At 53.3% G+C, this 12,311-nt stretch overlaps 1 protein-coding gene across 2 annotated transcripts; it reads right to left on the bottom strand.

Moving 5' to 3' along the window:
- Window positions 1-614: 614 nt before the first annotated feature.
- On the bottom strand, window positions 615-9,819 carry Kncn (kinocilin). 2 transcript variants are annotated; one of them, XM_048815446.1, is made up of 4 exons: window positions 6,133-9,819; window positions 5,023-5,091; window positions 4,311-4,412; window positions 615-3,444 (listed from the first exon to the last, which is right to left on the bottom strand). In XM_048815446.1, exons 1-4 carry the CDS (start codon window positions 6,281-6,283, stop codon window positions 3,365-3,367), a joined length of 402 nt encoding a protein of 133 aa, XP_048671403.1. In that variant the 5' UTR covers window positions 6,284-9,819; the 3' UTR covers window positions 615-3,364. The 2 variants fall into 2 exon arrangements, 1 of the variants encoding a protein (XP_048671403.1); XR_007352036.1 differs by lacking the exon at window positions 6,133-9,819 and having other exon boundaries at window positions 4,311-4,385; window positions 5,023-6,014.
- Window positions 9,820-12,311: the final 2,492 nt, after the last annotated feature.

The following is a 12,311-nucleotide window of genomic DNA, read 5'->3' as shown; positions in this document are numbered from 1 at the left end:
CGTTCCCCCGAGCACCCCACCCCCACTTGCGCGGCGCCGTCTTTCTCGGCTTGGCTCCTCCAGGTTCCGCGGTTTGCAAGCTCCTTGGCAAATACCTCCCGCCGCCCCCACGGCGCGGGGCACTTCCCGGAGCCCGGCGGGGTACAGTACTCCCCATGCCGGTGGCGGTGGCCCTGCCTTCAGCCTCTAACTGCCTGGGGGGCCCAGCGTTGTGGGGTGGGGAGAGTTTTGCAGGGATGGAGCTTGTTTTCAGCACCCCTTTGTCCGTCACCAGTATTTGCCCCCTAGAAAGGGGTGTTGCCACACGAGCCCCTACAGGGTGGCCCTTTTCTCAAAATGTAATAGGCCAGAGGTTTCCGTGGGACCAGTCCTGGTGGAATTTATGCCACTATCCCCACGACGCATGGGGAGGGTGTGCTGGGCACAGGGCCGAGCTCCAGGCGGGACTATTGCAGCAAGGCCTGGGTGGGAGTCAGAGCTGCTGACCTTCCAGGTCCTGAAGTTGCTCAGTTGGGAGGGCATCTTGCCCACCTTCCCCTTCACACATCCGCTTATGCACTGCCAAGCCCCACCTGATGTGTCGAGGCGCCAGGCAAACTTTCTCTGAGGGTGGTGGTCCTGTGAGGGGCTGCTGCAACTCTCCTCCATTTGCAGATGAGGAAACCGGCTCAGCTCCATGGGCATGGGGGTGGTGTGGGGTGGGGTAAGGATGGGGGAGACGACTAAAACGTGAGTCTTATTTTCATCCTCTGCTCCCTAAATTGGAACATTCCTCCTCCAAATTGGTCCATCAAAGACGATGGACCAAGCACTCTCTACCTTTAGTTGACTGCTGTGTTCTCACTGCCCAGCCCAGGACAGCAGTGGCAGGGCACAGCCATAACCCAAGTGTCAGAACAGGGCTGTTGGGAAAAACCAATTTCCTTGACTGAACAGACTGCTGGAAGAGCAAGGGCCCCCATGCTGAAACATTGGCGGGTGCTGTTGCTGGTCAGATGTGAAAGACATGTCCCCTGATACTACCTACCATACCAGTCCTGCCTGCTGGGTTGGCTCACCTCCCCATTTTTCAAAGTGTGTAAGGGAAGAGAAGTCAGGTGTCTTACATGAACCACTGCAGTGATGGGGTTGGGAGATGCCAGGTGGAGACACACTTGGGGACATTCACCTGCAGGAAAGCAGGTTTCAGGAAGCCCACAACTGAGGAAAGAGAGGAACCAAGGCTGGACCTTGAGAACCCCCATCCTGATGCACGGGTCCTTTGAACCTTTACCAGTTTCTTCCCAAGTGGACATAACCCTTGCCTTCCCTGCCCCATCCCCACAACAGTATTCTACCTCTGAGCTACATCTCCAGCTCTTTTTATTTTAGTTTTGAGATAGGGTCTCCCTAAATTGCCCAGGATGCTCTTGAACTTGTGATCCTCCTACCTCAGCTTCTTCAGTAGCTGGGATTATAGGAGTACACCATGGTGCTGGAATACAGTTTTTGCCTTTTCATATGTTCATTCCTTAATTTATCCCATCTTGATCCCCAGAGCCTCTCTGTGCCTGGCCCTGCCAGGAATCAGGGATTCCATAGCTGACATCGGGGAGATCCTGTATGGGAGGAGCTGGTGGGGTGGGGTCACCCTTCCTGCAGTTTAGGCTCTGCCTTCCCTAATTGGACCATCTCCACCCTTGGGCATCTCTTTGGGGCACTGAAGTGAGAATTGAAGATTGATAGGGAGAAGGGTTTTCTCATTGATCAAGGAGGCACCTGAGTTATTGTTAATGTTGAAGAAAAGGAGAAATGCAGGGAGCAGGCAGAAGGGAGGTGGAGAGGGGGCGAAATTCAAGGAGAGAGGAAGCTGACTTCCTTCAGTCTGGGGGAACAAACTCTCCACAACTAGCCAGAATTTGTGAAAGTCAGCCCCTTTATGGAGGTTGTCCAAGTGTGGTCAGGGAGTTAAGTCCTGCACCTGTATAGAGGATGTAGCCTCAGCTGCAGAGACAGAAGACCTGGATGCAAAGTCTGGCTCCATGACTTTCCCTGGGGGACTCCCCAAATCCCTTTTCCTGTATGCCCTCAATTTTCCCATCTGTGTAGTGAGATGGGCTCTTCCACTTTGGTTTGGTTTTCCAACATGCACTGGGTGCCTTCTGTGTTCTTAGCTCTCTGCTCTCACTTTCAAGGGGGAGAAACAGCCCAGAACCACTGAAAACCAGAACCTCCACTGTGCTGGAGGGAACCTTGGTGCTATGGAAGCACAGGGCCATCAGAGGAGGCTTCTAAGAATGTTCCTAGCTTATCTCCTGCTTCCCAAACAAGAACAGAGGGCACATGAGTTCAAAGAATGCTGTTGGCCTAGAGGTGCAGGTGTGGAGGGAAGATGGTATCTTTTACCTGGCCATGTGCACCTTGGTCTCCTTGCCCAGGTAGATGGGGCCCTGACATGGCTCTCCAGGGAAGCCTTGGGAGTTGTTTTCCCATTAAATTTAAGCCACTAACATTTGTCGAACACCTACTGTGTGCCCTGTCTTGTGCTAGGGACTAGAAAAAGGGCAGTAGGCTTAATGGTTATTTCGTGAAAAAGAAGACTTTGAGCCTTCCTGGAGCTGTCAAGAGAGGACACAGGCTGATGGAAGAGGATGAGAAGAGCATTGGTTCTCTGAGCTGGGCCTTTAAAGGAGGGGAGTTTTCATAGGCAGAAGGAGTAAGGAGCACTCCAGAGACAAGCCCATGTTTGGAAGTAAACATAGGTCCTGTTTAGGGAGCAGTGACAGGGGAGAAAAGGGACAGCTAGAGGCTTATCTAGAGCAGAGTATACAAGGCCCTCAATGGGTCTGTCCTTCTGTGAGTCTGTGTCCTCTAGGGACCAGGGGATATGGCCCCCTCTGACTAACTGCTGCTCAGAGCCTGTCCCTGAGGAACTGACCAGGAGCTTGATGTTCTGAAAGGAATCTGGGTCCATTCCTCCTACCCGGGCTGCGGAGGCTGAGGGGCTTAGCTGGGCTCCCAATCTGTGTTTCCTGTGGTCAGCTTCTGTGGTCAGGATGAAGCAAGGACCTGAGGCATCTCTGGGTGTAGTCAGGGACCCAGTCTCCAGATTCTAGAGAAACCAGTCAGTAGATCAAAAAGGGAACAAAGCAGAGTTGCAGTTCTGAGAGAAATGTCAGGTTAAGTGGCTGAAACAAGGGAGTCCCATGGGGCCAATGTGACACCAGTGGCATCTGTTCTAAAGAGTCTGGGTCCGAGGCAAATGCTGGTCTGGCGTCTCCAGAGCCTGGTTCATTTTTGGTTTGGATCTTCTAAGTTGGACCCAGGAGGGCTCTGAGATGGGTAATAGTCAGGAAGTGGGGGGCAGGGCAGGGGTGGCCCTTGCCTAGCCCTCCTCCGTCCCACGGCTTCCTGGTTTCAGCTTCTCCAGCGTCCTGGTCACAGTGGACAGGCTGCTGCGGGCTCCTGGAGGAGAGACCAGGACAGGAGCTACCTGAGAACACATCCCCATAGAGCTGTTGGGGTCGGAGGAATCCATATGGACCTGGGATTGGAGTGCCTGGTGACCCCAGGGCAGAGCTGATATAGATGGGGAGAGAGGAGAGGCCCCGTTTTGCCCAGAGAGGACAGAACAACCCATCAAGAAGACAGCAGCCTGGTGTGGGAAAGCCAGGGCTCCGGAGCACTAACCTGGCTTGAGTTCTGGCTCTATCACTTCCTGACTGTGTGATCCTGGACATGCCACTATTCTCTCTGTGCTGCAGTGGTCCCATATATAAAATGAAGCTCACAGAGTAGCTCCCTCACAAGGTTCTTGTGAGAACGAAACAAGTTATCACGCAGACTGCTTTGACAACATCCGGCATGGGACCTTCTGCTGAATAAGTACAAGGCATCCTGGCCCTGGTGGCATAGACGGCAGGCTGGGGCCACTCTGATACACTCCTGCCCTGGGATTTTCCAGTGTGGGAGGGACGAGAAGGGGAATTGGAAGATATGCGGTTTCAGGTATCAGCTCTGAGAGTCAGATTCCACCATGGAAAAGAAAGTGGGAAAACTAGGGTGTGGGACCTAGGGAGGGGGAGGGGCAGTGAGGGGTCCTCTGTGCCAGTGTCCAGGCCGGGCAGTACAGAAAAGTTCTGAGGACCAACAAGAAGAGATCAGCTCACCTTGGAACAAGAAGGGGTTGACTGGACACGTGGAAGAACACCTAACTGTTGCCTCCCTGGTTGGGGAGGCCCCTCTGTATGCCTCTCAAGGTTCTCCCTGCGCTCCAAAGCCAGGCCAGAGAGGGAAGATGAAAGATGGACTCCAGAATTTTAGAAACTTACCTTCCTTATTTCCATTGGTACCAGATCTTCCCTCTCCTTGGTCTGATCCTGGGTTGGGGTGGATTCTCAGGCTCTCTAAAGGATAAGACCACCCCAGTTCCTCTGGTTAGTTAGCCATTCCCACTTCAAATCAAGCTCAGGTTCCGAAGGAAAGTTCTTCCTGCTGTCCAATATCCAGCCCTGCTGCTCTCTACTCCACTGCATTCCTTTAGTCTCTCACATAATCTGGATTGATTTGGGTAAGGGTGGAAGAAGTGAGTTTTTAAAGGAGGTGTCAGATTTTTTAAGGAGATGGGGGTCCTAGGGAGAATCAGAGCTATGTAAGGCCCCACAGGGCTGAGGAGTTGGGTGTCTGTATGTGAGTTGCTGAGACACGGTGGGGGCTATTCAGAGATCCTGAGGGGAGACAGAGGGTTCTTGCAGGTGTGAGGGGGTTTTCTAGAGATCTTGGAGGCTTTGGGGGAATAGAAAAACCTCTCAAGGAAGATGGACTCCCTAGGTTCAGACACCTTTGCGACAGGCAGCAGGCTATAGCCTGCTACACTGTAGTCATGGCGACGCCTGTACAACACACACAGCAACTCCAACACAGTCAGGAGTAGTCTTACACATGGGCTTGCTCCACCTCCCCATTGGTCACAGACTTTTATACACAAAGGGTCTCCACAGTCCTTGGCAGAGCGGTCTGCAGGGAAGGGGGGAGGGGACTCACCTATTGTAGGCAGGATGCGCTCCAGGTTGAACCGAGCCTTCAGGAAGGGGTAGGCAAAGATGAGGAGCCCTGAGAAGAGAGACACAGAGTGTTCTGGGATGGGGAGGGGGCCTGGCTAGTGTGAAGTGTGGGAAAATGTGGGTGGGCTGTGAGCCTGGGGGCTGGTTTTTGAAGGTGATTGGGTGTGTGCAGGAGGAGCCCAAGTGCACAGTGTTGGGACTATGAGTGTGTAAATGAAAGCTGGTGAGAGTACGCGTGGGGCTGCTCCCCAACACCCTGCCTGGGTTGAAGGGGCCGTGCCTATGTGAAGGGGCCATAGGCTGTGAAAGCCACAGGCTCTGGCTCTACTGTACCCAGGTGAAGAGTTACCTTCCTCTCTTCTCAGCTGGCTGGAACTGGGCCGACTGACACCAACACCACCAACTCTCCTTCACCCTTCCCTTGGGCCCCCAGGAGTGACCATGGGGGCTTCTCTGCATGCTCCTCCCCACCCAGACCTGGAGGGGTAGTAGCAGAGCAGATTCTGCCCTGCCCACTCCCACTCTCTCCCCAGAACAAGTGCTATGCTTGAATTTGCAGCTATGAATGCCCAGAGCCCCCAGCCTAGGGTTCCAGCTTCTGTTTTTAGCTCAAGGTGGTGAGAGGATGAGAGATGGTACTCAACATCACTGTGGAGATGTCAGTGGGCCTGCCCCAGACAGACAGGTGGACAGAGCTGCTGCTGAGACAAACAGGGAAAGAAATGTAAACTATTCAACTGAGCCGTACTGTTTTGCCAGCCCCCATCAACCCACCACAAACAGGCTGACAAATCCCACCACAAACTCAAGAAGTAGGGCCCAGAGCCGCAGAGCCGGGGACAACCAGAAGGGATTGTGACAATTAACCTCTTCATTGCAGTCTCCTCACTGCCAACAGGTGGAGCCCTGCCTCGATCCCCTTCTCCTCCCTACACCCCTAAGGGCTGCCTTGCTCACACCTCTAGCTCTCATTCCCCCCCACCAACTCCCCCTGACCCCACCACCTCTCCCCGCCATTTCTCAATCACCTGACCAGACTCCTGGTCCCCACAGAATTTCTTTCCCCTACCCCTGTCTAGCTCCTGCTCACCCAGCCCAGCAGCACCGAGAAAGATGCCGCCCACGGCAGCCGCAGCCTTGGACACAGAGACTCCGATGATGATGCTGCCGGCCACCAGACCCAGGGCCACACAGGCCAGCTGCAGGCAGTGGAAGTCTCTGCTGCTGATGGGGATGTCCATGTAGGCCTACCCAGGGCTCTGTCTCCGGCTGGTCCTGCAGGGTCTCTGTTCTCTTGGCTGTCCACTGGTTGGAGCTCTGCCTACAGCGTGGGAGTTTGCAAGGCAGTAGGGTCTGGGCTGGTAATCCTTAGATTCATCTGCAACCCTATTCTACAGCTTGTCAGAGGCCCCCTAGCTACACGTTGACTTATATACCCCAACTTACTCTTACTCCACTAAAGGCCTTATGAACTGAAGGCCACTCTTGGGACTTCTGCCTTGCCACCTTTCCCCATTAACTGCCAGAGTTCTAGTGAGTTGGGCCTGACCCATGGGATCCTCCTCTGCCAGCCTCCATCTGAGTCCTGGAAGAGCTCAGTCCAAGCTCTCCCCATCAGGACATCCTCCCCTGGCTCCCTGGCGCCTGCTCAATTGCCACCCAACCTGGGCCTATTAAAGTTTAAAGCAATGAGAGACAGGGGTGGGGGCTGGTCCTGGGGACACGGGTTCCTCTGAGGTGTAGGCAGCTGGGAGGTGCTGGGTTATTCATGAGGTTGCAATGTGAGCTGCTGCCTGGGTCCCAGAGGCCCAGTGGGCAGTCAGCCCAGATTCCACTGTTGGTTCCAGAGCAGGAAGAATGAGCCGGTGGCTTCACATGGGATTCAGAAGCCAGGGCTGTGAAGAGACTCCCTGAACACATGCTCAAGTCTCATTCTGCTGTCCTCTGCCCTTTGTCCTGGAGGGGCACCTGAGGCCTCTGCTTGGAGGTCCAGAGACAGAAACATGGAGGGAGAGTTGGACGAGGGAGGCTCAAGAGGCAGGAACTGTAAGAGGGATGGAAGAAGAGAGGGGGAGGTGGCCCTCCGAGTCCACTCTCTGCCCTCCCTACACCCTTCCCCTTCCCCCCTCTTGAAAACCTCTAGACTTCTTGGCAGGGTTGAGGATTGGCCTTAAAGAATCCCCCTTTCCTTGGTACTCTTGGTACCCACCCCCTTTTTAGTTGCCAGTGGGATGAGAGAGTGAGCCTGTCATCTGTCCCCAGCTTCCCAGCTGGGAGCTGACAGGGAAGAGCAATGGCTGGTATCTGTGCAGTGGTGGGTATGGGGTAGGGTGGGAAGCTGAATTGGGGGGGGGGTTGGATGTCAGTGGGACTGGAGCAGAGGCTGGGGCCTGGCGGTGTCCTCAGCTCCTCCACACTGCCTGATTGGCTGCCTTGCAGGGTCCGCCCACCTGAGGATGAGCATAGTAACCAGCCCAATCCAGCTGAGCCCTAGGTCCAGCCTTCCTTGTTCATTGCATTCTCTGTCGCCCTTTATGGTTCAGGTACTCTGCCGTCCCAGAATAGGGCCTGGCTCTGGTCCCCACATGGGCAGTTCCCAGGGTCCCACCCATTCTGCTTAGGGTCCTGTCACTAGCCCCATTGGCCTCTTTTTGTCCCTCTCTCCCTATCATGTCTGCAATCTGGGTCATGCTCAAGATCTGCCTCCACAGTTGCCCACTCCCCGCCGTCCCCGCTCCTGTCCTGCCCTCTTGCTCTGAGTGTCTGCCTGGTCTTTGCCGTCTGGAAAACCCCTCCTTGTCCAGTGGGACCTGCACAGTTGACCCCACTTCGTGCAACCTTGCTGACCAAACCTGGTCAGTGGGCTGCCCACCACTGTCCCAGAGCCCCACCTCAGGGGCCTGCTCTCTGTCTTTGTTCTGTCTACAGGGTGAACCATCAAGGACAAGCTCAGAAGTGAGGTCCACAGAACGCCATGGCTAGAGGGACCTGGGTTTGGCATCTGGACATAGGACAGAGTTCAGGGGGAGGGCTTGTGCCTATGTGACCACCTTGGGTCTACCAAGAGAAAAGGACTCTGAGAGCCAGTTAACCTCCGACTCTACCAACAATCTTTCTTTGGAGTGGAGTGGGTGACACTGCCAGACAGCTGGAGAGTGACTGCAAATCATGGGTGGGCCATCAGGCTCCCATAAAGAGGAAGCCCCTTGAGCCAGGTGTTCACCAGCCATGGCTGCCCTGCTAACATCCCCTGTGCCTCCTTCCAGGCCGAGGTCTGATTATTCCTCTAATTAGGCAACAAATGACAGCTCATGTCTCTGTCACATGTATTGATCCCCCACTGACTAGTTTCAGGAGGAGCTGCCAAAATAAGTGTCCATGAAAAATGTTCCCAAGAGGCCATGCTCTGGGAATCTGAGCTCCCTCCACAGTGCCCCAGCCCCCACTCCCCTTAAGTGTTTGCGCCACTCTGGGCCAGGCAGGGCCTGCACTGGCCCCTCTGTGGTCTAAGGAGGGAGGCTCTCCCACATCAGCAAGACAGAACCCCTGAGGCCATGCTTTCTGCCGTACACTGGGCATCTAGGCCAGCCACTGCACCTCATCCACTGAAGGATGGCCTCATCTGGGGGTGCAGAGGCTAGGGCCAGGCATTGCAAGTTTCAGATGCCACAACATTCTGACCTTCAAACACTGAAAACCAAATTCAAATTTAAGAGTTCTTTGACATTCTAAATCCCTCATAGCCCAGAAAGAGTCAAGGGAGGAGGAAAGACATAGGAAGCCATTTTCAGTTATAGGTTCACCAAACCATAAAGCCATTCCAGATCCATTATGGAATGAATTGGGAAACTGAGACATAGTGAGGCAGAAGAGTTGCCCCAGAGTCCTCAATAGAACCTGTGTGCCCAGATTCTTGCTTAGTGGAAAAGTCCTAAATTTCCATATTGTTTTACTTGAGGTAGGAGGAATTAGCAAACCCATTGTATTAGTCCATTTTCATACCCAAGGCTGGCAAATTTATAAAGAAAAGTGGTTTATTTAGCTCACAGTTCTGGAGGCTGGAAGTCCAAGATTGGGTGGCCCCATTCATGGTGAGGACCTCATGTGGGATGGCATCACAGTGGTAGGAACATGTGTGAGAGTGTGAGATCACCTGGTGAGACAAGAAACCAGAGAGCAGGGAGAGGCCAGGCTTACTCTTTTATAACAACCCACTCTCACAAGACCAGTATCAGTCCCTTCTGAGGGCAGCACCCGCAGTGAACTAATTACTATGCACAGGCCCCATTTCTTAAAGGTTCTGTCACCTCTTAACACTGACACATGGAGGACCAAGCTTTTGACTCATGAACCTTTGGAGAACACACTCAAACAATGTCCAAACCGTAGCACCCTCCATCAGAGGGAGACACTGTGGTCAAACGAACCAGTCAGGAAATGCATTCTCCCCTCGACAAGAGAACATCATTAAGGGTTCCTGAACCAGTTACCAATGTAGATGGGGAGGCTTGCCAATTCTTTTCTCAATATGGATTATGTAATTCCTGAAAAAGGAAATTGTCCCTGGGTGATGTGCTTGTAGTAATAGGTAAATGAGTTCAAGGGGCAATGCTGAGATGGGCGAGAGCCCAGGGACATCCAGAACCCAAGCCCCATGTGTCCTCCTGGAGCCAAGGAACTCAGGGTGAGGTTAGGCCATGGCATGTTGCTAGGTTCCACCTCAAGATCTCTGTGTCTTCTGGCGAGGCAGGGGCTGGAGGGGGTCTGCCTGTGCTCTTCCTTTCTCAGAAGCGCCAAGACCCAGTGTGGGGTGAGGGTGGGGAGGAAGAGTGGGCAAATAGGCCCCAGCTTGGTTTGGTTCTGTTTATTTTCCTTGAGGGCTAAGAACCCTGGAAAAGAGTGTGATTAATTCACTGGTCCCTGGGGGGACAGGCAGCTTTCCTGGACCATTCAGAAGCTGAAGTATGGGAAGCGGATTCCAAGGCAACTGCTACCATGGCAACAAGCATGTCAGCCCTGGGGGGACCTTACTCTCAGCCCCCTCCAGACCTGCAGCAGCTGGAGCACTTGGCGTGGGACCAAGGCACTGCTGATTATGGAGCTGGGTTTGGTAAGGGACAGTGGGCCAGGAGGCAGGAGGGGCCCCCAGAGCTCAGGCAGGTGACACATTGGAGGCACAGAAGTTCTTTCCTATGGGCAGATGCCCTCAGAAAGAAGTTCTCAAGGTCCAGTTGAATCAGGACTGGGGCTGGAGTCAAGGCCCGCTTACTGGATTTGTGGAAAGAGGCCCGAGGTCTAAGACACTCCAAAAGGCTGGGACCAGCTCTCTTCTCCAAGGCCCAGCCCAGAGTGAGCCCTAGAGTAGGGAAATTGGTTTCCGCCATAGCATGCCCCATGCCTGGGAGGGCCTCTGCTACTCCAGAGCCTCCCTTAGTGCAGTTGCCAGAGCAGGACTTCCCAGGCTCCTTTGGCATTCTGTTGGTTTTTCCCTGGCCCAATAGCTGCCCCTTCGGGATAGGGACTTCAGTCCCCGGGGCAGAGAAGACCATCAGCAGAAGGATCCCATAGGGGGCCAGAGGCTTGTCTCATCTTGAAAGCCTCAGAGGGATCTTCACAACATACAAGCCATTCTGAAGAGGGCTCCCTGAGCTGAAGGAAGTGGGTCCTATCACTGGGACCATGGGTTGAAATGTCTGCTCTAGGAGACACAAAAAGATAGAACTATATCTTCATACATATATTTGTAGTTCTATCTTTGTGTGTGTTGAATGTAATGCATTCCACTATTGTCATGTATGTAAAAAAAAAAAGAACTAAAACCATCACTGGTATTTATGGGGGACCTACAATGTGTATTGAGAACCTCTCTTGACACTTACTACTACTTTGTAATGTCCACAGCAGCATCATGAACTAAGCACTGAGACCTACATCTGTAGCTGAAAACAGCCAGACTCTCAGAAACTGAGAAACTGCCCAAGGCCCCAGATAGTAAGAAGCTGAGCTGGGATTTGAACCCTGGCAGCAAGACCCTGAGTCCAAAGCCTTTCTGGAAGGGATTTTGGGTCTACCATTCCTGCTATACAGTCCTGGAAAAACTAGTTTATTCTTCCTTTTCTTGATTTTTCATGTTAAGTGGGGTAAAAATAATGTACCTACCTCTTAGGACTATTAAATAATGCTTTTAAACTTGTTAGAAAGCACTGTTAACTTAGAAAGTGCATAATAATGTTAGCAAAGCCAAAGTGGGCATGGTAGTAATGATGCAGATCCATGGGCAGGCGGGGCGGCGTGGACTAGGGCAACGTGGACTAGGGCAGTGTGGACTAGGGCAGGGAGGCAGGTGGGAGTGCCCAGCTCTGGAAGTCCCTTGAGTCAACCTGGAGAACTGACTGGCTGGGGCTTGAGTCAGGGTTCCAGGGGCTGGGAACTGCCGGGCCAAGAGGCTCAGATTCTGCAGGTCTGATTTCCCAGGTGGCCTCACTTCTGGTTGATGAAGAAGGGACATGAGGGTGGTAAGGGTTATTGCAAAGGGAAGACCAACCACAAAGTATGTCATCAACTGTGTGCAGATGGTGTGGGACAGCTGGTAGCCTGGCCCTGAAGAGAGACTAGGGAATCCTCTCTCCCTCTTTGCTGTCCCGAGGGAAGAGAGCTGTCATCAGCATCCAGTCTACTGCCCTGACACTCAGACCTCCCTCTTGTCACCTCCTTGGGGACCTAGAAAGTCTTTCCTAGTGTGGCCCTGGAATTATTACATGAAAAGCCCTCTGCATGGTGTACACGAAAACTGTGGGCGGGAGGCACTGTTTTTCTGTGTTGCCAGCCCTGGCAGGACAGGCCGTCGGGGACAAACAGGTCCTCAACAAAGGCTCAGCAATGCTAAGGCAATTTGTTCCCGTGGGTGGGGTGGGTTCAGGGACATCTACTAAAGTTCCTTTTGAGATCTGCTAGTGTGATGGCTGTGGACACTGCCTCGCCCTCGCTGAGGGGAGGCTCTAAGGAGTACTGACAGCTTCTGACTCATCTCTGGGTCCCAGTCAAAGTGACGGATAGGCATTTGATGAATCTCATTTCCTCATCTAAAGAAAAGGAAAGCAATGTCTCTTTCCTCTTATTTTTCAGGTCAAACATAGTGTTATATTTGGGGGTCCTGACAAGAGCGCCTTCTGCCCATCTGGTTGGGCTCAGCCTCAGTGCAGAAGCTCTGCCTTCTCAGGTCTGCATGACTGATGCAGGGGAAGAAAGAACCACCAAGCGGGCCACAGC

The sequence above is a fragment of the Marmota marmota genome, unplaced genomic scaffold (assembly GCF_001458135.2).
Source record: "Marmota marmota marmota unplaced genomic scaffold, marMar, whole genome shotgun sequence".
NCBI classification, from domain to species: domain Eukaryota; kingdom Metazoa; phylum Chordata; class Mammalia; order Rodentia; family Sciuridae; genus Marmota; species Marmota marmota.
Note: the sequence above shows the minus strand (reverse complement) of the source record. Positions and strands in the feature narration are given on the sequence as shown.